Raw genomic sequence first — 24,083 nt, 5'->3', positions numbered from 1 at the left:
TATTTTCTGCATCTGTCTAGATTACGTTCTTTTTTACTGTCTACCTAAAGCTTGCCACCTCTTTCCCTTACCCCTCCAGTGTTTCCCTAACTCAATCCTTTTCTCCCCATCATGTGACCCCCATCATACGCCCTCCTTTTATTTATCCCTCCTTCCATCATGTACCCTCTTTCTCCAAACCTTCCATCTAGTACCTTCTCTCTCTGTCTACTTCCATCCAGCGTCTGCTCCCCTCTTTCTCGCCTCCCATTTCCTTCCTGCATTTGCTCCCTTATCTCTCCCATCTGCACTTCCATCCAGCATAGGCTCCCCACTACCATCCAATGTCTGCCCTTTCTCTCGCCATCCACCCCTCTTCAATTCTGACGTCAGAGAGGATGTTCCGGGCCAGCCAATCACTGCCTGGCTGGCCCGGGACGTCGGAAAGAAGACATTGTCGGCGGCGATTAGCAGCAGCGGCGCAGACCGGGGTAAAGGAAGGGCAGGAGGACCCGGGTGGGTAGTAGGGCAGGAGGACCCGGATCTGCCGCGAGCCAGATGTGGCCATCAAGAGAGCCATAGGTTCCCGACACCTGATCTAGAGTTTTGGGCATTCAATTAGATAATTTATTGAGCATGGAGCATCAAGAAACTGGCTAGTGAAAAATCATTTTTTTTCTTTTAAGGAGATTACAGGTAGTTTGAAAATATTTTGATGTCAGTCTTTGCACTTGTGGTTCAATCGCTTATTTTTTCTCAGATAGACTACTATAAAATTGTTTAGGATGTGGTAAAGGATTGTTGAAAAAGTTACAAACTGTGCAGAATACTGTGGTGAGGATAATTTTTTCCATTTCTAAATACGTATGATAGAATTACACCATATTTCATTAAATTACATTGCCAGTAAATACAAAGCTTAAAGCCTTGCTTTATGGTTTTTAATATTCTATATGGCCAGGTGCCATATTTAGTGGAACTGATTTCATTACTACGGTAGCAAGAAGACAGAAGCAATTCTGTTTTCAAATTCCCTCACCTAAGACAATTAGATCATTTGTTTAGCCAATGAAAGGCATCATTTTTTTAATCAGACTTCTTTTAATTTGGAATTATCTCCCTATTTTAATAAGATCAATAGGTCAATATAAAAGCTTTCTAAAAACAGTAAAGATATTCTTGTTAAAAATTTTTATTTTTAAATTTATCATCTTGTACTTTTAATGTTCTATTTGAACATTTGTCATTGTATTTTAACTGGGCTTGTTTCCAGTAATAGAAATACAGTATTCCCCCCGCAAATGTGCATGCGGTTCCAACTTCACAGACTTAGTCATTTGTGCTTTTTTTAAACTAGAATGATTCCAGATAAAGTCCTGGGGCTTACAGGAGACACAGACTAACAGCCAATGACAAAAAAAAAAGTGTGCCAAAATTCTTTCCAGCTCGGTTCTGTGCTTAGCAGGATGAGGAAGTGAGAAATGCCAACCCCCCCAGCACTGTTCTGCAGCCCCTTCCCATCTCTAATCCCCGCATCCAATACAGTACAGTATTTGCGGTTTTTTGAAATCTGTGGATGCTCCAGGAACTTAACCCCCATGAATTTTGGGGTAATACTGTATATTATTTGCCATGAACATGTAAGGACATTAATGGAATATGTCAGAATGTAATGTAAAAAAAACAGCTATTTAACCCTACCCTTTGTTTCCGGTCTATAAATAGTTCTTAATCCACACCAGACCATTGCCTCCTATATCCCGTCTTTTCATTTTCTGATGAGTGAGTCTGTCAGATTTCTGAAAATCTAGATGCACTACATTACCTAGGTCAACATGATTCACACCTTCAAAGAAATGAAGCAAATTGGTGAGGAAAAACTTCCCTTGCCTGAATCCATGTTGACTCTGTTCTCTTAGGTTTAGGTTAATGTTATTTATAATAATTTTCACTATTTTGCCTGGCTCTGAAGAAAGGCTTACCCGGTCTGTATTATTCTGGATCACCCCTGGAACTTTTTTTAAAAATGGGCTTTACACTGGCCAACCTCCAGTCCTCAGGCAGAGGATTAGACTGATCCTCTCAGTAATGCTGCTTTTCCTCTCCTTTAGAGCTAAGGCTTTCACCACACAAATCTGTCTTTCAGCAGTTATAGATAGTCAGCTGTAATATGAGACAGAGAAGCAAGCACCCTAATGTGCCTTCTAGGCAGATTCAGTCGGTGTCTGTCCAGAAAGTTAACAGAACGGACGTAGCAGATAGCCAGCATTGAAGATGCGAATATTGTAAAGCTCCAGTTTGTTTCTGACAGCCGGGAAAGCATTTAGATAAACCTAACAGGGGGAGCTTTAAAGCATATTTAAGACGCGTGGGAGAGCCTACAAGAAGTTTAAGCGGCCATCTTGTAGGCACGGTAGCCACACCCCCTTTTCTTTAGCCGCTTTTTCTTGGTTGTCTTTAACTCCCATTATCTCAAGGTTGTTGGGCTTATTCAGAGCCTTTTCCCTCCTGCTTTCAAAGGTGGCACCTCAGCGTAGGAATATCATAACCAAGGGAAATAATCTTCCATACCACTATTCTAATGACACAGCACAAATCATGTCCTCTTCTCTAACCGACTCCCTCCCATTCTGCTTCCCTTCCCTCCCCACTGAACGGCTCTGGTGGATTTGTTCGCTCGGGCTCCTTTTTCCTTCCCTTCCGATTCAGACCCGGGGGGGGGGGGGGGGCTCTTCTGCCGCTTCGACACATCTGGCTTTCGCTTGCCCCGCAGGGATTGAGCCGCCCTCCCTCCTCGCCGTTTTGTGAATGGGACTGCGGCTTTCCCCCTTCTCTTTTTTTTCCTCAATGGAGTTGCCCATCAGGGGGAGGAGGAGGGGGGGGGAGCGTCGCTCTCCGCTCTAGATGCAGCCTTCCAGGAAAGGACATGAGACTCCGAGATGGAGTTTTTAAGCAACGTTCCCCCACTCCCCAAGGCCAAAAAAAAAGTAAAGACAAAAGCGCACTTCTTTCTGGGCAGATAGGAAGCGACTAGAGGACATCTGGATCCGCATCAAGGGTGCAGAGGCGAGATCACATTCCATTCTCTGACAACTCCTGGTTTTACTTTAATCTTATTATTTGGGGGGGACATGTGTGTGCAATCGTGCGTGTGTTGATATCGGACATTTCCCCCCCCCCTTCGTTTTTGAAGAATTTCCTGTAAAAGGAATGTTTGTTTTTGTTTTATGGCAACGCCAGAGAAAACCCGATTGCGTTGCTGAAAAGAAAAAAAAAATTTTTTCCTGAGGTCCAATAACACAAACGGATGTTTTTATTTTTTATAACATAGTTGCTGGAAGACTGTTGGTTGGCAGAAGGATTTCCTACCTCCACCCTTCCAGATTTCATGGAAGATTAAAATGCACGCAATGGAGATGCACTAAAGACCCGAGAGTGCCTGACAGGGGGGGGGAGGGGAAGGAAAGGAAGCGACAATTAGCCATCGCCGAGGCGAGGTTGGATCGGGCGAGTTTGGCTCCGGTTCTCCGGAGGAGGCCTAGCCGCCGCGAGCTCGGCCACTGCCTCTGTCCGCGGGAGGTGCGGGGATGGCCGACCAACTGACCCCGGAAGAGGAGCAGGTAAAGAAACCTGGAATAAGCCAGCTAGCTGACCGCCCTTCCCCCCCCCCCCCCCAGCGGCAAGTCCGTGTGGGCGCTTCGAGGCTTTCGAGAAACGGAAACGACTTTTCGTTCTCGATTGCCTTTCCTCGCGCTCTTTCGTTTCGGGTTGTCTTGATTTTTTTTTTTTTTTTTAATGTGCGATTTCTCAGTGTGAAACCTCCTCTAATTTGCCACTAAAAGAAAGTTTGGCGTTGGAGGACAGCGGCCAGTGACGTGGGTTCCTTCCCATTTCCTCTCACTTTCTCTGTCCTGTTTGTGACGGGGCGCGTTTGAGGATTTTTAAACCTTGTTCTCTGCTTTAGTGAAAATACTCCTGCCAAAAGATTATTCATTCACTGGGAGAAAAAAAAAAAAAAAATCCCCAAAACCCAGATGTTAAAAGTGGCTATGCCTGTTGCATTCTAAGCAGAGATTGGAGCCCCTGCTTGTTCATCTCGTGTGATATATGATGCATTTAGTTTACCTTAACGCTTCATTTTTATGCAGGTTATGTGATCTGATTGCTTATAGATACTGTTTTGTAGAGTAGTTGCAGGAAACTTTTAGATAAGCTGCTCCTGCTTTGCATCTTTCCATCTGTAAGGGGGAAAAAAAAATAGGATTTGAATCTGGGCAGCATTTATTTATGAAGTGTGCGTTCTTTATAATACCCTGAATCTTATGGATATACAAGACCAGGTTTTCTTTCTTAATTCTCAAAACTATAGATCGGTAGAATTAAAACCTGGAAGCTTTAAGAACAAATTGTCCATGTTGCATGGTTGCTTAATAGCTCTTTCTGTTTACAGTGTGGCTTTTATTTATATGTTTATTTTAAACATTTCCAAGGCAAATTGCATTTAGGTATTTCAGGTACAGAGTTGTTAAAGCGCCCAATAACTAAACTTTGCTTTTATTCTGGTCCTGCATTCTAGTTGCCTTTTCTTTTAAATTGTTTGGTCAATGAAACCAAAACCAGTTATCTGATCTCCCAGCTGTGAATTTTGAATATCATGAATAGCACAGTGGTCTCCAACTCAAACCCTTTGCAGGGCCACATTTTGGATTTATAGGTACTTGGAGGGCCAATAAAAAAAATAGTTAATGTCTTTATTAAAGAAATGACAATTTTGCATGAGATAAAACTCTTTATAAAGCTTTCTTTTTAGCTAAGTTTTAATAATAATATTGATATTTATAGCTAAAGAGACCTATGATCAAGAAATGGTTTTATTTTACTTTTGTGATTATGATAAACATACCGAGGGCCTCAAAATAGGACCTGGCAGGCTGCGAGTCTGAGATCACTGCTATAGGCTAAGGCTCTTTACACCTGCATTGTGATGTCATAGAACTTTGCAGGGCCACATTTTGGATTTGTAGGTACTTGGACGGCCTCAGAAAAAATTAGTTAATGTCTTATTAAAGAAATGACGATTTTGCATGAGGTAAAACTCTTTATAGTTTATAAATCTTTCCTTTTGGCTAAGTCTTAATAATAATATTGTCATTTAAAGCTAAAGAGACGTATGATCAAGAAACTGTTTCACTTTACTTTTGTGATTATGATAAACCTAATGAGGGCCTCAAACTAGTACCTGGCGGGCTGCAAGTTTGAGGTCCCTGATTTAGCACATCTTATTGATAAATAAGTCCCATTATGGATATGCAGTATTAACACTTTAGTAAATCTAGCTGTTAACTTTTGAGATTAAATGCTAACATTTAGGTACCAATTTATAGTGTAAGGCAGTGTTCCTTAACTCAATCCTGGAGTACCCCCATGCTAGTCAGGTTTTCATGCTATCCACAACGAATATGCAAGAAATTTACATATAATGGAGGCAGTGTATGCAAATCAAGTTTATGCATATTCATTGTGGATGGCCTGAAAACCTGACTGGCAAGGGGGTACTCCAGGACCGAGTTGAGGAACACGGGTGTAAGGTATTGTGGTGTCAACATTTATGTGGAAAGTCAAAATCAGTAATAAGCTCGTATTACTAACTTAGGGGTTGTTTCACTAAAGTGTGCCGATTTAGCAGATGCTAATGATTAGAGCATGCTACAGTAAATGCTAAGAGACCCATAGGAATATAATGGACAACTTAGCATGCACTAAATTGGTTAGCGCATATACCCCCATATAAGTAACTTCTCTGCCTCAGTCAAGGCAGGTGTTAAAAGAAAATAAGCAACACTTAGCATCACTCATACAAATTTTGATTTATTTGGATTCTCACTTTGTTGCAGCTGCTAGTTGGGAAAGGTAAGTGGTAAATTTAAATGTAAAATGAGACTTATATTTCATGCAGTTAGTAAATTGAGCACAAACTTATCCTGACTTTTAATGTGACTTAACAGTATCTTGTCCCTTATGTATGCCTGCAACTTAGGGGATCTATTTCTTGTTTGTAAAGTAAAAGACCAAATCCACCCAGTTTTTCCTGTCTTGGGGGTAATCTTATAAAGCATTTCTCATGTGTTGTGCTTTATAAAACTATGTGCATGTGTCTTTGTAGTTTTTAAACAGTCTGATTTTTGGCGTTCCAGTGGGGGGGGGGGGGGGGGCGGCCAACTTTTCAAAAGGGATAGTACACAAGAACTTAAGAGTTGCCATACTGGGAGAGACTGAAGGCCAATCCAGGTCACAAGTACCTGGCAAGATCCCAAAGAATAGAACAGATTTGATGCTGCTTATCCTAGGAATAAGCAGTGGATGTCCCCAAGACCATGAATATTATAATGCCTCTATATTGCTTCTTGGCATGACCTCACCTTGAATATTGCATTCAATTCTTATCTTTTCTCAAAAAAGGATATAGCAGAATTAGAAAAGGTTCAAAGAAGAGTGCCAAAATGATGGATGGAACGCCTCTCATATGAGGAAAGGCTAAAGAAGTTAGAGCTCTTCAGCTTGGAAAAGAGACATTTGGTGGGGGGGCTATGATTAAGGTTACAAAATCCTGAGTGGTGTAGAACAAGTAAAAAAGTGAATCCATTTTTTTTTTTTTACTCTTTCAAAAAGTACAAAGACTGAATGAAGTTACAATGAAATACTTTTACAATAAATAGAAGGAACTATTTTTTCACTTGGCAAATAGTTACGCTCTGGAACTTGTTGCAAGAGTATGTGGTAACAGCGGTTAGTGTGTCCGGGTTTAAAAAAGGTTTGAACAAGTTCCTGAAGGAAAAGTCCAGAACCTGCTATTTTGAGAGATACATGGAGGAAGCCACTACTTGCTCTGGGATTTGTAGCATGGAATGTTGTTACTATTTGGCTTTCTGCTGGGTACTTGTGCAAACAGGATACTGGGCTAGATGGACCATTAGTCTTACCCAGTATGGCTGTTTTTATGATTTTAGGTGCCAAACTCCACACAAGCGAATTATGTTATGTGTAATATTATATACCACCGAATCCTTATTAGAGTTCTGGGCGAGTTATAGGTGGCATATTATTACACAGAATTTTGTATAGAGTTAAATATATTACAAAGAATTATACATGTTATGTAAAGTTACCAAATTGTTATCAGATTATACATACAGTCCAAGTTAATATATTGTAAATAGCAGCTGACTAGTAAAAATGCTCCTTTGTCACAATAAATGAATTTACTCAAAATTGGGGGTGCTCATGGGGAGCAGTGTTTGGATTTTGCTGGAAGATACATGTGTACTTTTAGAATACACAGATCCCATGCAGAAAGTTGGGTCCACCTTAGAGCAGGTGTAAGTTTGTGGAAAAGCATTTGTTCTTTACCGAATGTTTTAGCTGCCTATGACACACATATGTCAGCATTCGGAGAATAAGAGACAGGAAATACAAGACCTTCAACAAAATTTGACAGCAATTTTGGAAACATCAGATAAAGATTTGGTTAAACCAGCAACTCTTGTACTATCTGTGGCTTTGTTGCCGGATAAAGATTGGATTTTGAAAATGTTTTTTAGGAACAAGAGTAAGGAGTTCCTGGGTTTGAAAATTCAAATGTTTCCAGATGTTAGTAGAGAAACTCAGAATCGTAGACGTCAGTTTCTTTTGTTGAAAGCAGGAGTTACACAGCTGGGTGGCATTTTCTTTTTACGTTTCCCATGTAAATGTATAGTAAGATATCGAGATAATAAGTATGTGTTTTTCGAGCCATCTCAACTTACAGCTTTTCTGACACTGAAACGTCTGGAAAAAGAGGGTATAACAACAACTACCACAATAACAACTATGTAACTGTAATAACAACTAATTGGACTTGGTATTAGAATAATTCCTCAAGTCAGACACATGATACTATTCTTTATTATATAGAATTTAAAATTGATTTCCTTAAAAGTTCACTCTTATATATATCTTGGATCATATAATTATTGAGGACTTGAGATTGTCCGATTAGAATTTTGTCCATATTATGTTAATGATTTACTTATTATTTTGTGTTCGATCTGACAATCTTTCTGTACAAAATGTTTTGATTTTGTTAAAATTTTTAAAATGATAAATAAAGAATAAAAAAAAAGTATACAGTAAAACCTTGGATTGCAAGTAATGTGGTTTGCAAGTGTTTTGCAAGACAAGCAAAACATTTGATTAAATTTTAACTTGATATACAAGCAATGTCTTGCAATACAAGTACATACAGTATACACACATCACACCATCACAACTAAGCTGATGGTTCTTCTCTCTCTCACGCTGCGAGAGTGTAGTGACTGTTCTAAATGAGCAAAGTCTTGCAATACGAGTACATACAGTATACATGCGTCACATCATCACAACTGAGCCAATGGCTCTTCTCTCTCTCTCTGACACTGCAGGAGTGTAGTGACTGTTCTAAACAAGCAAGGTCTTGCAATACGAATACGTACAGTATTTTGTATTAAAGTTTTTGGGTTGTGGAGTTTCCATTATTTCTTATGGGGAAATTTGCTTTATCCCAGGACAAGCAGGCATGATATTCTCACATGTGGGTGACGTCATCTACGGAGCCCCGGCGCGGACAGCTTTTCAAGCAAACTTGATAGAAGTTTCAAGTTTGCACACTGCACCACGCATGTGCGTGCCTTCTCGCCCACTAGAGGGCGCATCCCACCTCGTGGTCCTCAGTTCAAATTTTTCCGCGGAGCAAGAAAGCCCTGTGGATCTGAGCTCCAGTGTTTTTGCCTTCTAGCTGCCGCGTTTAGTTGGTTTTTCCATCGAATTAGTTCGCGGTGCTGCCTTTTTTCTTTTCGGTTCTTTTCAAAAAAAAAAAAAAAAAAGTATTTCGTTTTCGTCTGGCTCCGGGGGCTCCCGGAAGCCGCGGCCGGGGACGTCGGTACGTTCCCGGCCTTCTTCTTTTTCTTCGTGGATGTCCCGTCCTGTTACGGGATTCAAAAAGTGCAGCCGGTGCGAGAGGTTGCTTTCCATCACTGACCCTCACCGGTGGTGCATTGTCTGTCTGGGGCCCGAACATCCGACAGAGTCGTGTGATCGCTGCTCTACCTTCCAAAACAGGGCCCTACGTCGCCGCAAGGCCAGAATGGCGGATTTGTTCGCCGTCGACGCACCGCCTAAGGCCTCGACGTCGGCCCCGGCTTCGGCCCCGGCCTTGACCTCGGCCTCGGCGTCCTCAGGGGCCTCGGCCTCGCCCCGACCCTCATCCTCGAAGGCGTCGTCAGTGAAGCAAGCTTCGGGTAAGTCCTCTGTTCCATCCCCTTCAGCAAAGAAGCCATCCTCGAGTCAGGCCAAAGCGGGTGGGTCGACCCCGGCCCCGCATCGGACCTCGACTCCGCACACCCCGAGGGAATACTCGAGACCGAGGTCGCCCTCCAGGGAGTGTGCTCCGGACTCGGAACTCCCCACCTTCGTGGGGATTCCGGCCTTCCAGGATCTCCTCCGAGCTCTGATCTCATCGGAGCTATCGGGAGCCCTGGAAGTGTTACAGCGTGCTGCGGTCCCGGCGGCCTCGACCTCGGCCGGAGCGCCTTCGGTCTCGGAGGCCCCGGCCTCGGCCCCCTCGACCGCGGGAGCCCCGGCCTCGGCGACCTCGGTCTCGGGTACAGTGACCCCGTTCACCTCGGTCTCGGCCCCGCCCCGGACCTCGACCTCGGGGGAACCCCCTGAGCGGAGTGTAAGGCCCAAAGAAAAGTTGCGCAGAGTGCGCCGTCTTTCCTCCTCTTCCTCCGGGTCTTCCAGACACGCCTCGCCCTCGACGCGACCTCGGACGGGGCGTCGATCGAGGAAGTCTAAGCGACCTCGAGGCTCGCCTCGGCGCGACCGTTCCTCGTCGTTCGGGGGCGAGGCGCTGCAGGTGTCGGAGTTGCGCCTCGACAATCCGAGGCTCCTCCGCTCACCTCGTGGGAAGTTTTCCCGGGCCGCCTCGCCGAGGAAACGGGAGAGTGTCCCACGAACCCCGGGGTCCTCACCCAAGGGTTCTGCGAGGAGGACAACTTCCCCTTCCCCCTCGAGGGCCCTCGAGAGGGGATCCTGGGATTCGGGATCGGTTAGGGATCCTCATTATTCCCATGAGGCCTCCCCCCTCTCCTCGGTGGGGCGGTCGAGAACCCCGTCTCCCCAGGCTAGGCCATCCTCATTTTCATCCTTCGTTCAGGACATGGCCCAAGCCCTGGGGATTGACCAGATGGTATGTTCTCGGTATTCCAAAGAATTTTTGGAGGAACAGGACCTCCCCACTCCTCCTAGAGAGGTGCCTAGACTCCCTCTCAACAGCGTCCTTCTGCAGACCTGGCTGAAGAACTTGTCAAACCCTCTTACAGTCACGTCTGTACCTTCAAAAATGGAATCGAAGTATAGAACGATTCCCCCTAAAGGGTTCGATAAGGCGCAGCTCTCACACCAGTCCCTTCTGGTGGAGTCAGCTCTTAAAAAATCACAGCCCTCACGGGTTTCTGCGACGGTTCCACCAGGCAGGGAAGGGCGGACCCTGGACAAGTTTGGCCGTCGCCTCTATTCAAATTCCCTGATGGCCACCAGGGTTCTAAATTACGCCTTCACCTTTTCCTCCTATTTGCGGGGTATGGTGAAGGATCTTCCTCAATATCGAAACTCGTTACCGGACTCCCAAAGAGCAGGATTCGACAAGTTTATGTCCAACCTGTCTCAATTGCGATTGTACCTATTCCATGCAGTGTACGACGCCTTTGAGCTGGTTTCGAGGGTGTCGGCCCTCGCGGTGGCCATGCGCCGCTTGGCCTGGCTTCGCACCCTCGACATGGACCCAAACCTGCAGGAACGCCTGGCAGACTTGCCTTGTGTGGGGTCCGAGTTATTCGACGAGTCATTGGATGCGGCGACCAAACGCTTGTCGGAACAGGAGCGCTCTCTAGCATCCCTGGTCCGCCCCAAACCTAGGCCCCCGCCTCAGAAACCCTTTCGGCCTCCGCCGCGCCGATACCCTCAGAAGTCGACCCCGGCTTTCTCGAGACCGCCTCCGAGACGTCCGTCTCAGCGAGGCAGAGGGGGACAAACCCAAGCCCCGGCGCAGGGCCCTTCTAAGCCAGCGCCTTCCTTTTGACGGGCTGAGCGGACGGGGCGGGTTCCCCTCCGCACTTTCACAGGAATCCCTTCCTATCGGGGGCCGTCTCCGGTCCTTCCGGGAGGCATGGACCGGGATTACCTCAGACGCTTGGGTGCTCCGGATCGTCTCCGAGGGCTACTCGCTCAACTTTGTGTCCTCGCCGCCGGACAGTCCCCCGAGTTTAGTCCCCTGCAACCGTTCGCAGCTACCGACCCTTATAACCGAAGCCAAAGCCCTCTTGAAGCTTCGGGCGGTCGAGCCGGTCCCCAAGGACCAGTGGGGTACGGGGTTTTACTCCCGCTACTTTTTGGTCCCAAAAAAGACCGGGGACCTGCGCCCCATATTGGACCTCAGGAAGCTCAACAAATTCCTGGCCCGGGAGAAGTTTCGAATGCTATCTCTCCCGGTTCTGTATCCCCTCTTGGAGGAAGGGGACTGGATGTGCTCCCTCGACCTGAAGGAAGCATACACCCATGTTCCGGTGCACCCCGCCTGTCGAAGATTCTTACGATTCCAGGTGGGGGACCTCCACCTCCAGTACAGGGTACTGCCCTTCGGCCTGGCCGCGTCCCCACGAGTATTCACGAAGTGCATGGTGGTGGTTGCAGCAGCCCTCAGGTCACGGGGACTCCACGTGTTCCCTTACCTGGACGATTGGCTCATCAAAGCCCCGACCAGGGAGGGGGTTATCTCAGCGACCCGACAGTCTATTACCTTCCTGCAAACTCTCGGGTTCGAGATAAACTTCCCAAAGTCTCAGTTGAGGCCGTCGCAGTCTCTTCAATTCATAGGTGCGGTGCTGGACACGGTGCGCCTACGCTCCTACCTGCCGACCCAGCGGTTGGAAGCCTTGGTACGGATGAGTCGCCAGTTCTCTCAACTGTCGAAGGTGTCGGCCAAGCACATGATGATGCTGCTGGGCCATATGGCCTCGACGGTACATGTCACGCCGTTTGCGAGGCTACACCTGAGGATCCCCCAGTGGACCCTCGCATCCCAGTGGCGTCAGGAGTGCGACCCGGTGTCTCGCCTCATTTCGGTGACTCCGCTTTTGCGGAAATCGCTACGCTGGTGGACAGACTCTTCAAATCTGTCCAGGGGGCTATTGTTCCGCACTCCGCCTTTTCACAAGGTCCTGACCACGGACTCCTCGGAGTACGCGTGGGGAGCCCATCTCGACGGTCTTCGCACGCAGGGCCTGTGGTCGGCAGAAGACCGGCGGTGTCATATCAACGTGCTAGAGCTGCGGGCCATCTTCCTAGCACTTCGAGCCTTCGTTCACATGTTGCTGGACCAGGTGGTCCTCGTCCGCACGGACAATCAGGTGGCAATGTATTATGTGAACAAGCAGGGAGGAACGGGGTCATGGCCCCTCTGCTCCGAGGCTCTTCGCCTCTGGGAGTGGGCGGCCTCCCGGAACATCTTCCTCCGGGCGGTCTACATCCAAGGAGAACGGAATTGCCTGGCGGACAAACTGAGTCGACTTCTGCAACCGCACGAGTGGACTCTACACTCAGCAGTTCTACGCGAGGTTTTCGCTCGCTGGGGAACGCCACAGGTGGATCTGTTTGCCTCTCCGGAGACACACAAACTACCACTATATTGTTCTCGGATGTACTCGCAGGACCGTCTGGAAGCGGATGCCTTCCTACTCGACTGGGAAGGGAGGTTCCTGTATGCATTCCCTCCGTTCCCTCTGATCATGCGAACGTTGGTACACCTAAAATCGTCCACGGCCACGATGATTCTCATAGCACCTCGGTGGCCGCGTCAGCACTGGTTCTCCCTGCTGCTCCAACTCAGTGCCAGGGAGCCTCTTCCCCTGCCTGTCTCTCCTTCTCTGCTGTCTCAGAGTCAAGGATCCATGTTACATCCCAATCTGCAGTCATTGCACCTGACAGCCTGGTTTCTTGTTCCCTGACTCCTCCGGACCTGTCTCAATCGGTGAAGGAGGTGTTGGAAGCCTCCCGCAAGATCTCGACGAGGCTGTGCTATGCGCAGAAATGGACCAGGTTTTCCACCTGGTGCTCGTCTTTTCACCTGGATCCGGTATCAGTTCCGGTATCCTCGGTTTTAGAATATTTGTTTCATTTGTCGCGCTCCGGCTTGAAAACCACTTCGGTGCGAGTTCATCTCAGTGCGATTTCTGCTTTCCACCAACCTCTGGAGGGACGCCCTCTGTCACTCCATCCCTTGGTGACACGCTTCATGAAAGGGTTACTCAGGGTTTGCCCCCCTCTTAAGCCTCCGCCCGTCGTGTGGAATTTGAATGTGGTTCTGGCTCAACTGATGAAACCCCCGTTTGAGCCACTCAACAAGTCCCTCTTGAAATTTCTGACTTGGAAGGCGGTGTTTCTAATTGCCCTCACCTCCGCCAGGCGGATTGGGGAGTTGCAAGCCTTGGTTGCGGACCCTCCTTTCACTGTCTTTCATCACGACAAGGTGGCCCTCCGCACCCATCCTAAGTTTCTACCTAAAGTTGTTTCTGACTTCCACCTCAATCAGTCCATTGTCCTTCCTGTGTTCTTCCCGAAGCCCCACTCCCATCCAGGCGAGACGGCGCTTCACACGCTTGACTGTAAGAGGGCGTTGGCATTTTATCTTCAACGCACCAGACCTCATCGAAAGGTTCCTCAATTGTTTTTGTCCTTCGATCCCAATCGATTAGGGCACCCAGTTTCCAAGCGCACTCTGTCTAACTGGTTGGCCGCTTGCATTTCCTTTTGCTACGCTCAGGCTGGCCTTCCTCCCCCGGGTCGAGTCACGGGGCACAAGGTCCGAGCGATGGCAGCTTCAATAGCTTTCCTCCGATCCACCCCGATGGAGGACATATGCAAGGCTGCCACTTGGTCTTCGGTTCATACATTCACCTCTCATTACTGTCTGGACACCTTGTCCAGAAACGATGGCCGGTTTGGCCAGTCGGTATTACGTAACCTGTTTTCATAAATTGCCATCCTCCCACCTACCCTTTTTTGGTTGGCTTGGAGGTCACCCACATGTGAGAATATCATGCCTGCTTGTCCTGGGATAAAGCACAGTTACTTACCGTAACAGGTGTTATCCAGGGACAGCAGGCATATATTCTCACAACCCGCCCACCTCCCCGGGGATGGCTTCCTTGCTAGTTATGGAACTGAGGACCACGAGGTGGGATGCGCCCTCTAGTGGGCGAGAAGGCACGCACATGCGTGGTGCAGTGTGCAAACTTGAAACTTGTATCAAGTTTGCTTGAAAAGCTGTCCGCGCCGGGGCTCCGTAGATGACGTCACCCACATGTGAGAATATATGCCTGCTGTCCCTGGATAACACCTGTTACGGTAAGTAACTGTGCTTTATATACAAGTGTTTTAGATTACAAGCATGTTTTCGGAACGAATTATGCTTGCAAACCAAAGTTTTACTGTATTGTCAGAGGCTGTCAATAATTTAAAAAAAAACCCAAAACAAACCACTCTGAAGATAAAGATATTCAAAGACTTCAGCGGCGCCGCTGCTTGGCTATAAACGTTTATGTTGTGCAGACTTAGTGCACCAAATCCCCCCTTTTACTAAACCGCGATAGCGGTTATTAGCGCAGGGAGCCGCGCTGAATGCTCTGCACGCTCATAGGAACTCCATGAGCATTGGGAGCAGTACGGAGCATTCAACGCGGCTCCTTGCCCTAATAACCGCTATTGCGGTTTATTAAAGGGGGGGGGGCATATTTGTCATTGGTTGCCCTTAAACTTTATATTCAATTTTCACGTCTGCTTTAACTAGCATAGCTCTTATTACCTTAATATTTTTTAACATATAATATTTTTCAAATATACTTATCTTTTCAAAAGTCAGTATTCAAGCAGCTAAGGGAAGCACTAAAACTCATGTGGGTTGTTGTTTTTTTTACTAGGTGCATGTGATGAAAGTACTTTCCACCTCTCTAGAGGAAAATGCTTAGTACAACTATTCTAAAGTTGTGGTTTTTTAAATCTTTTTGGTAAAACTTCCTGGAAGGGGTAATAACAGTAATAGAAAAATCAACTTTTAGCTACCTGGCTCAGCAGCATGAGAGAGAGTGAGGGTACAATGAGGATTAAGGTATTATTGTCACAATAGATTTTTCTCTTTACTGTACAATGTACATTAACATCCAGCACTGTCCCAAGAGTAAACCTTGTATTTTTATGATGCAGCGAGTCTGAAGTGCAGTTTGAAAAGATGATAGAGAGGCTTGCATGAAAATGATTTTATAGATTTGTGCCATTGAATTTAGAAACAATACCGAGGGTAGCAACAACATGGGAGAGCTGCTCAGTGGAGACTAAAGAGGCGAAACTAGTGCAGGAACAGAGGTGGTTTCTCAGAATCACACATAGCATGGGTCCCATACCTAACTTTTGGATGCCAGACTTATGCCTTTTGAAACTGGCACGCTGTCAAAAGCACGGAGGACAACGACATGCCGACATTTGAGCGCAGGAGAAAAGCGTTCCGCCGCTTTGAGGCGTTCCATTTTACGCTCTGAGGGAGTGGGGGGGGGGAACCCCCCGGCTACACTTAGAAGTCCTCGCATTCCCATTGGGGGGGGAGTTGGGGGGAACCCCCAAGTACACGGAAAACTCCTGTTCTCCTTCCTGTTTTCAGTCTTCAGGAGTTTTCAGTGTAGTGGGGGGGCCCCCCCACACACACTCCCCCCCCCCCCAGTGGGAGCACGAGAACTTCTAAGTGTAGTGGGGGGGTTCCCCCACACCCCCCTTAGAGCGCAAAAGGGAAGGCCTCAAAGCGGCGGTGCGCTTTTTCCTGCGCTCAAATGTCAGCGTGGGATTATTGACATGCCGTTGTCCTCCATGGTTTTGACGCATCACCATTGAAACCTGATGTAAATTCCATTGGCCAAGTTAGGAGCACTTAGGCATTATTCTGTAATTCTTCGTGTATCTTTTCAGAATGCTGCTGACACACTTATGGCTATGCTCCCTTTTGAGATACATTAGAGAATGACATGGGGACAGATTTGTTCCCGTCCCCGCAGGAACTCAATTTTCCCATTCTGTCCCTGTGAGTTTTGTCCCTGTCTCTTCCCCATTCCTGTAAGCTCTGCTTTAACCGCACAAGCCTCGAACACTTATGATTTTAAAGTGTTTGTGGCTTGTGCAGATGAGGATGGCGCTTGCAGGAATGGGGCGGGGACAGGACAGGAAAAATGAGTCCCCGCGGGGACGGGGAAAAATTTGTCCTCGTATCATTCACTACTGGAGTTGTGCGCCCTGCCTTATAGAATAACATGCAGCCAGATGTGTATGCAAATTAACATCAATAATTGTTAGCACTCTGCTGATGGTTTAGAGCAGTGTTCTTCAACCACCGGTCCATGGCCCAGCGCCGGTCCACAGAAATTTTCTGCCAGTCCACAGGGCCAGCACGTGCATTAGGCCCAAAACAATGTTCTTCAACCGCCGGTCCACGGAGCGATCGATGCGGCATTATCTTCGAGCCAGCTCCCTCTTCCTCACTGATTCAGTGCACAAAGCCACGGGCAGTGGCTCCTACGCGCATCCTTCGCCTGAACCCGGAAGCCTTCTCTCTGACGTTGCAACGTCAGAGGGAAGGCTTCCAGATGAGGCACGGGACGTGAAAGTAGCTGCTGCCCGCAGCTTTGTGCACTGCATCAGTGAGGAAGAGGGAGCCGGCCTGAAGATAATACTGGGGGGCGGCATAAAATGGCCAGGCGGGAGCAGGCCAGAAGGTAAGGCAAAGCATGGAGGGAGGGAGACAACAAAGGTAGGGGGGAATGATTTTATTTTTGAATTTAGTGATTGAATTATGTCAATTTTGAGAATTTACATCTGCTGTCAGTGTGCTTTACATAGTTTAATTTTGTGGTTAACCATTATGCGTTGTTAATAAGATTATATTGTGCATCTGTGAAAAATGAATGGAAAAAATAGTGTTACAATTAGTACTATTATGGGGGCGGGGTCTGGCCCACGACTTAGCCCAGTGTTCTTCAACCGCCGGTCCACGGACCAATGCCGGTCCACGAACCAATGCCGGTTCACAGAATAATTATTTTATTTCTGCCGGTCCATAGGTGTAAAAAGGTTGAATAACACTGGTTTAGAGATCTTTATCCAATTTATGTGTGTACACATCTCAGAAGCGTGCCCAAAGCTGTGTGCACATTTTGGGCATCAAATATAGAATCCAGGGGGCCATGTAGCAGTAGATTTCTTGAAGTCACCTTCACTCACCTACAGACCTTTAAAAAGTCGGTTCCTACTGTTAACAGTGTTTCATGTGGATTTCACTGTGAGTAGCAGAAGATAATGCATTTAAGCACTTCTCTGGTTTGTGTTGTGTTGTTTTTGCATTTCTCCTCTTGGAGGGCTGGGGTCTGTAAGACCTCGGCTGGGATTTGTTGTAGCTTTGCTGCGTTTTTCTGGATGGGGAGGGGGGGGATGTGTTGAAGTTATTGAGTTGCGAAATTTGATGATATTTCTCTTTTATACTGGTATTGTTGCAGTTTGCGCTATGTATGGTGACAAAACGACTTTATTGTTTGTAATCCCTTATCAATAAAAGCGGTTTACAACTAAGCACTGGAAGCGAAGGGGAGGGGTAGGGTTGTATGGCCAAGTTCAGTGAAGAAAATGCTAGGGTCACTGGACCTGTCTGCACGGCAAGGTTTGTTCAAACAGAATTTACACCGCTCCCCACTGTATTAAGACCTGGCCTTTTTGTGATGCCTTTGCCTGCATAGAATGCACGGCTGCCTAAAAGACATTCCAGAGTGTTGCTCAAACACATGTTTTCTGCATTCCCCGAACGATCTGTTGCCAGACTCCTGTGATACTAGTGTTCCGCTCTTGTTACTTTAAGCATGAACTGATGTGAACTTTAGTTTTTCAGAGGCACAGTTTTCTGTTTGCGTATTTTCTCCTCTAAACTTACAAAATTGCGCTGCTAACATTCAAAATTCTGAAAACTAATACTCCAATATTTTTATATCGGGGGTCTCAAAGTCCCTCCTTGAGGGCCGCAATCCAGTTGGGTTTTCAGGATTTCCCCAATGAATATGCATGAGATCTATAAGCATACGATGAAAACAGTGCATGCAAATCCATCTCATACATATTCATTGTGGATATCCTGAAAACCTGACCTAGCTCCTGCTCTCGAGGACCGGAATTGCCTACCCCTGCCCTAACAGACTAGTCTTAAGTGCGTACGTTCTGGTTCAGCAGGAATTTGTCTAACCTTGTCTTGAATCCCTGGAGGGTGTTTTCCCCTATAACAGCCTCCGGAAGAGCGTTCCAGTTATCCACCACTCTCTGGGTGAAGAACTTTCTTACGTTTGTATGGAATTGATCCCCTTTCAACTTCAGAGAGTGCCCTCTCATGCTCCCTTCCTTGGAGAGGGTGAACAACCTGTCTTTATAAGTTCATGTAAACCTTTTTTTTTCCTTCTCTTCCTATATTTTAAGTTCTTGTAAACCGTGCCGAGCTCCACATCCGTGGAGATGATGCGGTATATAAACTTAAGGTTTAGTTTAGTTTATCGACTAAGTCTATTCCCTTCAGTATCTTGAATGTTTCGATCATGTCCCCTCTGTCTCCTCTTTTCAAGGGAGAAGAGGCCCAGTTTCTCTAATCTCTATAAGGTGCCTTTATAGAATACAAGCTTAAATCTATATTCTCATGCCTACGTTTAGGCGCAAAAATCAACGGCTACATTCCCAAAGGTTACTCTTAATACACATCACACATATCCCCTAGATCTTATTAATTAGAATTCTAATTAAGAAAATCCAGGATGTAACTTTAGGTGCAATCATCTATACCAGGGGTCTCAAAGTCCCTCCTTGAGGGCCGCAATCCAGTCGGGGTTTCAGGATTTCCCCAATGAATATGCATGAGATCTATGTGCAAGCACTGCTTTCAATGCACATTCATTTGGGAAATTCTGAAAACCCGACTGGATTGCGGCCCTCAAGGAGGGACTTTGAGATCCTTGTTTTATATCGATATTTAATACCTTATTTCCCAGCTAGATCTCTTAGATCAGCAGATCAGTATTTTGCTGACCATTCCATCATTGAAAGTGATTGGCACTCGAAGAACTACAACCTTTTCTATTTTGGGACCTCAGATCTGGTACAAACTTCCAACCTCTTTACGCGCCGAAACCTCTCTAGAGAAATTTAAAAGTAATTTAAAAAGCTACCTTTATAAAGATGCATATGAATCTTAGATTAGATAATTTTTTCTCTTTTTATGATCCGCCTACTAACTCTTAGATTGTTTTCTTTTAAATATGTTTTTTAGACCAAGTTTCACAAAAAATCAATGGTTTTTTTTTACCCTTCCTAATGTTGTTATTCCCTAAATGGTTTTTCTTTTATTTTAAACAAATGTAGTTTATCCTTGTATTCCTTATGTATTTTTAATCATCTATGGATATGTTTGTATGTTTATTCTTCAAATGGTTTTATTTATTTCCCCGAATTTATTTTTGTTATACGCATTGAAAATATTTGATATTGCGTTTAAATCAAAATCTCAATAAACTTGAAACTTCTGAGCTGTGGGCCCTGGGTGGGAAGACCAAAATGCACTTTCCTTATTTATACGCATTCATCCCAGGCCCACACACCCAGCCGCTTACATTCCCACTGTGTCCTGGCAAAAGACAGCACTAAAGGCTGCCTCTGTGGCCAGAGGGGCCTTCCACCACTCTCTTGCAACTTCTGTGCAGGGCTGGTTTCAGACATGCTGGGGCCCTGTTCCCTTCTCCCTCCATCCCCCCACCAATCTCCCCACCTGCTATGACTAACACACATAATACAACTTTAAATGACTTCTTCACAGCAAAACCCAGACAGACTTTTACCAATACACTGAACAAGGGATCGCAAATAGAAATTGAACTGGGAACCCCATGAAATTATACACTTCTCCCTCCGTATTCACGGTGGATGCGTTCCGGATATAGGCGCGAATACGGAAAACCCACAAATAACTTCAATATGTTGTTCGCGGTTTTAGGGATCTGCCACCATTTTTACTACAGAAACCACGAATAACCAGTGATTTCAGGGCAAGCGAGCAATTTGTCAGAAGAACTCTCGCTACCACCCTCTCCCCCCCCCCAACTCTTGAAAGCCAAGTGGGTCGGACATTTGCATCCTCGTAACCCCCAGCCCGCTGCTACTGAACTGGTACCGGTATAACACTGGGGAGGGGGGGGTGAAACCCCACAGCTGCTCACCAGAAAATGGGGGTGGGGGGAGGGGAAAGCAGGACTGAGACGTGGCCAATATTGGCCTGAACTGACTTATGCAAATCCTGCAGGAACATCAGCACCGCAGCCGCCAGCACGTGGGCACTGAACGGGGATGGGTGGGGGAGGGAAGTTGCTGTTCTTGTTGTTCTCTTTGTTGTTGGGCTCTTTGGCAAATAAAAGTGGTAAGAGAGGGGGGTCCAACATTTCCCTTCTCACCCAATCTCATCCCCCCCCCCAATCTCATCCCCCTGCTCCCCTCCATGCCTGCCTGTATTCTCTGCCATCGCTGCCATTCTCTTCCCTCTCAGTGGAGTAGCGATGAGGGTGGGGGGCTGTAGACCCAGCCCCCCTCCTAATTCTTGGCAGTGTCTGGCATTCCCCCCATCCCACAAATTATGTAGTCCAGTATCTCTCTCCTTTCTTTCCTCCTCAGGGTCTGGCTTCTCCTCTTGCCAACCCAGAAGCTTTCTTTCTGAACAACACCAGACCGTGCAGAAAGGGAAAGACATGCCAGGCTGTGGGGAGGAAAGAAACACCAGATCACAGGAAGTAGGAGAGAAAAAAATGCATGTCTATCCACTGGGAGGAGGAATGTATTGACCCCACAATCTACCTCTGCCTCATCCAAATTTGAGGGCTGCCCTAAGCCCTTGAAATTCCTTCCATTGTCCACCATATCTCTCTCTCCCACCCCTGTTTCATAATTTGTTTTTCTGGTCCCTCTCCCTGTCTGTGTATTTTCTAAACCGCTTTGATCTTTTATTTAGCTAAGCGGTATATCAACTACCCCCAGAACTGTTTCCAGTCTCTCTTGTCCCTCCCCACCCCCTCCCCTGGGTCAACTTAAAACAGCTCCTAGAGGTCCACAGTCCAGACATCCCTTTTGTTCATCTCCCTCGCTTCCCTTCATCTTCCTGGTCTCCTTTTTACCATCCAAATCTTCCTTTTCTGAGGGGCCCCAGCATGGCAGCCATTCTTACAAACTGCCGGCAGCTGCCCCAAAGCTTTCCCTCTGCCGTGAACTGCCCAGGCTGAAACAGGAAGTTGAGTCAGAGAGGAGCGGATCATGGCTGAGGGAAAGCTTTGGGGCAGCCGCCAGCAGCTTGTGAGAATGGCTGCCATGCTGGGGCCCCTCTGAAAAGGAAGATTTGCATGTTAAGACAGGGAAGGTGAAGGGGAAGTGTGGGAGATGAACAGAAGGGAAAAGATGTCTGGACTGCGGGGCCCCCTAGAGCTGTGGGGCCCAGGGCAGCTGCCCTCTCAATGCCAGACACATTTCTGTGAGTAGGATGCTTTTAGTGCTGTCTCTGTTGCTGTAGCATCTGGAGGACCCAGCGGGTGGGTAAGCAATGAGGGGGGGGGGGAGGAAGATGCCAGACCTAGGGACATGTAAATGAGGGTTCAGCTGCAAGTGGCCTCTACCATTGGGCCATGCTGGGCATTTTGCTGGGCTCGCTCAGTGGTAGCTATGTCCCTGTTTCCAAGTTATAACCCCCCAAACATTATAGATTGCATTTTGGAAGTGACAAAGTACTTCAGTTTTCTAGTTCATAGAGCTGCTGAGTCTGCAGAATGAATCTAGTTATTTGTTCTTGTCCTTAGTGTTTTTGCAGCTCTTAAAGTAGAACATTTAAAAAAAAAAAAATAATATTAAGGACTCTCTGTTTTTATTATTTTATCATTTGACAGCAATCTGACCTGGGATTTTGTACATATAAAATATTAGGAGGAGGCAGGCATTTAATTGTATCTGAGAAGCCAAAACCAGAGCTCAGCATGTTTTAATTAAGGGTCCTGGTGGATTTCTGGGTTAGGTCAGCTTGTCCTGATCATCATTGCAGTAATTGTGAAGTGTAGCAGCTTAAAAGAAGAATTTTAACTCCCTCAACCAAGACGTTTGTGGTGCTGAAATTTGCTCTTTCCCCTGCCCTAAGATAACCTTAAAAGTATGTTCCCTCTATGCTTTTTGTACTAGATTGGGTCAGGTAATATTTGTGGAGAATCAGAAAGCAGATAAAATTACGAGTATGTGCTATTATAGTCTTTAGGGAAAATAAATACTTAGTTACTTTCTAGCTGCATGCATAATTTTTAGCATTGTTGATGTGGCTGAAGAGCAGGGATTGTGGAGGCTTCACATAGGGTTGCTCTTTTGGGGGTATCATACTTTATGAAGACATTTCTTATGTTCTAGGGGTGCAGTTAAGACTAATTGTTTGATTCATTTTTGATGTTATGTTTAGAGACCACATTAATTTTCTTTAAATTGGTTTTCACAAAAGAGGTTAAGCATTTCAGAGGCCACTAGTTAACGATGAGCTTTTCTAAACATAAAATGGTATGGTGGCATTCCTAAGAACGTACAAACATAAGCATTGCCATACTGGGTCATACCAAAGGTCCATCATGTCCAGTATCCTGTTTCTAACAATGTCCAATCAAGGTCACAAGAGTCTGGCAAGATCCCAAAAGAGTAAAATAGATTTTATGCTGTCCATCCTAGCAATAAGCAGTACATTTCCCAACTCCATCTTTAATAATGGCTTAGATGTTTCTACTGTGTGACCTTTTTTCATTTTATTAAAAATATTTTATTGTTGAATAAAACTGGATTTATTAATTGAAGATAATCTTTCTTGATGTCTTTTAACAGATATGCCTGAGGACTCTTTTTGTATGTGTGTACTATTTCCCAAGCATTTTTTTTCCCCAAATGGTATAATCAGTTAGCTTAGCAGGGTTTAAAAAAGGGTTGGATAATTTCCTAAAAGAGAAGTCCATTGCCCATTATTGAGATGGCTTGGGGAAATCCACTGCTTACTCCTAGAATAAGCAGCATAAAATCTGTTTTACTACTTGGGATCTAACTAGGTACTTAGGTCCTGGGTTGGCCACTGATACTGGGCTTGATGGATCTTTTGTCTCTCCCAGTATGACAGTTCTTATGTTCTTAATATTCACTCAAATCACTCTCCATCTTCCTTTTTGCCATTGTGTGCAGATTCATAACAAGAGAGACTAGAAAGGAGATAGTACATGAAAATCCAATCATAGAAATGAGAACATTAGAATGTTTTCTGCCTTCCAGGTCATTGCTAAAATTGGATTTTTAGAAGACATATGGCAAAGTCCCTCATGAGACAGTGGAGGAAATTAAAAAGTAATGGAATAGAAGGCAAGATCCTTTTGTGGGCTGGGAACTGGCTAAAGACAGGAAATGGGGAATAGGACTAGATGTCAGTTTTCTCAGTGGGAAAAGGTAAAATAGTGGAGTGCTCCGGGTCTCGTACTGAGAACTTCTTTTTAACATATGTTCTGGAAAAGAAAAGTACAAGTGAAATTATTCAATTTGTAGATAACTCTGAATAAATTTATCTAATCATGAGTGGATTATGAAAAATTGTAAGAAGACTAAACAAGATTGGAGAGCTGAGATTTTGCCAGCTACTTGGGACTGAACTGGCCACTGCTGGAAACAGGATACTGAGCTTGATGGACCTTCGGTCTGCCCCACTATGGCACCTCTTATGTTATATGGTAGATAATATTTAATGTGGATGAGTCCAAAGTTCTACCCACTTTGAATCTCAACCCACTTTGTCCTACTGCTGAAAAAAAGTTTGAGCTGCTGAAATTCACATGAACAAAAACACTTGGCCTCAGTCACACACACAACAGAAGTAC

At 45.9% G+C, this 24,083-nt stretch overlaps 1 protein-coding gene across 1 annotated transcript in view; it reads left to right on the top strand.

The window, feature by feature from the left end:
- The first annotated feature begins 2,728 nt into the window (after positions 1-2,728).
- Positions 2,729-24,083, top strand: part of PTPN9 (protein tyrosine phosphatase non-receptor type 9) — an 84,305-nt gene continuing 62,950 nt past the window's right edge. Inside the window, exon 1 of the mRNA XM_033920301.1 lies at positions 2,729-3,599. Coding sequence (XP_033776192.1) covers positions 3,567-3,599 — 33 coding nt within the window. The 5' untranslated portion in view covers positions 2,729-3,566. The remainder of the gene's footprint in view (positions 3,600-24,083) is intronic.

The sequence above is a fragment of the Geotrypetes seraphini genome, chromosome 14 (assembly GCF_902459505.1).
Source record: "Geotrypetes seraphini chromosome 14, aGeoSer1.1, whole genome shotgun sequence".
Classification (NCBI taxonomy): domain Eukaryota; kingdom Metazoa; phylum Chordata; class Amphibia; order Gymnophiona; family Dermophiidae; genus Geotrypetes; species Geotrypetes seraphini.
This window is presented reverse-complemented; position numbering and strand designations above follow the sequence as displayed.